Raw genomic sequence first — 2,736 nt, 5'->3', positions numbered from 1 at the left:
AACCTTTGTAAAAAACTGTGACTCAGAAATTCAGTGGTATTTTAAATTGCTCTGCAGTTTGGTAATAACCGCCTCCTCTATTATCATTCAAGGTGGTTGAGCAGATTGATCGCCTTACAGCGAATATCGACCTCAGCGAAGAGGAGCCGTGCATCACTCTGGGGTCATCCAATAACCTTCACGATTCAGCGTCTTCAGGGGACTTCAGGTTATCCCCTCTACCCGCTCGCAAGCCCGCTGCGGTCCGGGTAYCGTCGCACGGCGTTGACGAAGACCACGTCATATTCAGAAACAACTCCGTCTCTCCCGTCCACATGGCGTCCGTCGTCAAAACGAGCCACTTCACCCCACCTAGTCTCCAGAAAGGCGTCAGCCACAAAAAGCCGAACGCAAACGGCCACCTGCCTCACCTGAAACTCGCAGGAGACTCAAACCACAACGGCCCGATTCGTCCAGAACCTCACCCACACACCCTTGACCCTACAGTCATCATAGGCAACAGCACTTCCAGTGCAAGAACTCAAAAGCCGCCACCTTACCCTCAAAATGGCCGGTGTGGGAAGGGCCCATACCCGCCGCTGAAGCCCGTTAGGACCCCTGCCTACCCTGCTAGAGGACGCCAGAGCACCAGCATGGTGTAAAGGAGGCGGRGGGTGGGTGGGTTGGTGGAAGACCCCCACTGGSACAGGAGGCCCAGCCGTGGAGAGCAGAGCTCAGAAAGGGACAAGGCAGGGGAACAATTCACAGTAAGTCTTTTCCTTCTCTCCCTCTCTCGTCTTTTACAGTGTTGATGTTTCTGTCTGTGCCTGCAGCTGATGACGTTTGCTCTGTTTACTGGCAGGGCAGGGTTCAAAGTCAGTAAATGAATAGCAGCGTTCCATCTCTTTGACAAAAAAAAAAAAAAAAGAAAACCATGTGTGTTGAAAGTGTGTGTGTGTCTCTGTGTGTGGGCGGCAGAGGAAGGAGAGGGCGTAATATGTCTGCTTTTGTTGATATCACATGATTTCCCGGTCCTCACCACACTGCAAAATGTGTCTGGCCTGGCGAGCGCAACAGGGAATTTATTTCTGAGTTATGTTACACATGTGGTTATAATCAGACAGCAGAGTTGGATGATTTTCTCTCAGGAAGGCAAACCTCCTATTTAAAGACTTTCTCACTTTATTGCAGCAAATTGAAAAAGTATTCACACCTGTTTGACTTTTTTCACATTTTTCCAAATTACAACCCCAAACTTCAAAAGTATTTCATTTGAATTTTGTAGCACAGTTCAGCTCACAATCGCACAWTATTGTGACATGTATTGAAAACATAGATGATTTTAACACATTTATATCTGAAAAGTGTGGTRTGCACATGTAACCGGGTYTTTATAAAAACAAATATCACTGCCACGTCGTTTAAAAWAATATCACACACAGGAAATTTTCATCCACATGACCTCACACAAATCCACTGKTKATCGTTGTTTAAACCCATAGGGGGCAGTGTAGAGCAARTCTTGAATCTATGTCAGCCAATCAGATTGCYTCAAAACAAACACAACTTCCTGTTAGAACTTAAACATGGCACCAAAAAGTTCATTTGTGTGGATGGATATTTAGGTTGGACTACTTTTAAATAACATATTAGAATMTAAACTATTAAAACACAAGACAGTGTCGATTGGGAATCATGTCAAATTAAGTGTCTGGATTTATTGGTGCTTTTTGTTGTAGACTAATGCACTGGACCCGAAATCTCAGTTTTTCCATATACACACGCAAACACAAATATGGAGTATTTTTAAATCTCCACTTTGTCCGGGGTTTATATAAATTATCTTTTATAATTATATTAATCTGAGGTCAAAACACATAAAGATATATTTGGTTTCCCAGATATCTGGCTATGTGTCAATGCTTTGTCAAACTTTTTGCTTACTCTTCATTACAAAATAGCTCAGGCTCAGTTGGAAAGTGTCTTTACATGTTACATTTAAATTCCTTCCATGTATTTAGATCCAAAGAATCATTCTAGTCTGAACAAGCAGCCAGAGTGTGAATTAAACAGAGTGTGATGGTTCAAGATAATGAACCATAATGAAACTTGGGGTTGCATTCACACCAGGCCTGTTTAGCCCACTTTCATCAAACTCTAGTTTGTTTATTTAGAAAGTCTGGTTCATTTGGGGAGGTGTGAACGCGCAGTTGAACTCTAAACCATAAAGGCGAACTCTGGTCTGCCTAAAAACCTACGTCTCGCTTTGATTAGAGTGAACTTTGGCATGGTTTGAATGCATATCTGTATGCCGAACAGACTAAAGGCCGCTCCCAAAGCAGAAACAAACTATATCACAGGGAATTATGGGTAAATACAGCCAAAACAAATGCACCAGTCTAGCGTTGCCTCCGAGAGAAATGGTTGATTTTACAGAGATTAGTGTAAAAGAGATTCAATACAAATGGGCAACATTTTTAGATTTTAAAATGCAGAAAAATAAAACCCTGCACTCTCCACCACTTTTTAATGGTCTGTCATATAAAACTACATGAAGGTTTGTTGTTCTAATGGGATATTAGGTGAAAATGTTCAAGTAAACGGTACGAACAAGTTGCCTTGTGTTTCCTATGTTTTAGCTAATTAGTTTGAATCTGTTGGGCATGAAGACAGAAAGACATCCAGACATCCATTTTTAGCAGTCACCGAATTGTTTTTTTCTTTTTAAAAAGGAAAACCCCAAACTTGCTTCACACT

The 2,736-nt window shown here is 42.1% G+C and overlaps 1 protein-coding gene across 1 annotated transcript in view; it reads left to right on the top strand.

The window, feature by feature from the left end:
• The window catches only part of LOC103479790 (uncharacterized), a 15,757-nt gene that overhangs the window by 8,677 nt on the left and 4,344 nt on the right, over window positions 1–2,736 (top strand). Inside the window, exon 2 of the mRNA XM_008434443.2 lies at window positions 93–746. Within this exon, the coding sequence (XP_008432665.1) occupies window positions 93–641 (549 nt within the window). The 3' untranslated portion in view covers window positions 642–746. The remainder of the gene's footprint in view (window positions 1–92; window positions 747–2,736) is intronic.

The sequence above is a fragment of the Poecilia reticulata genome, linkage group LG17 (assembly GCF_000633615.1).
Source record: "Poecilia reticulata strain Guanapo linkage group LG17, Guppy_female_1.0+MT, whole genome shotgun sequence".
In the NCBI taxonomy this organism is placed as follows: Eukaryota; Metazoa; Chordata; class Actinopteri; order Cyprinodontiformes; family Poeciliidae; genus Poecilia; species Poecilia reticulata.
Note: the sequence above shows the minus strand (reverse complement) of the source record. Positions and strands in the feature narration are given on the sequence as shown.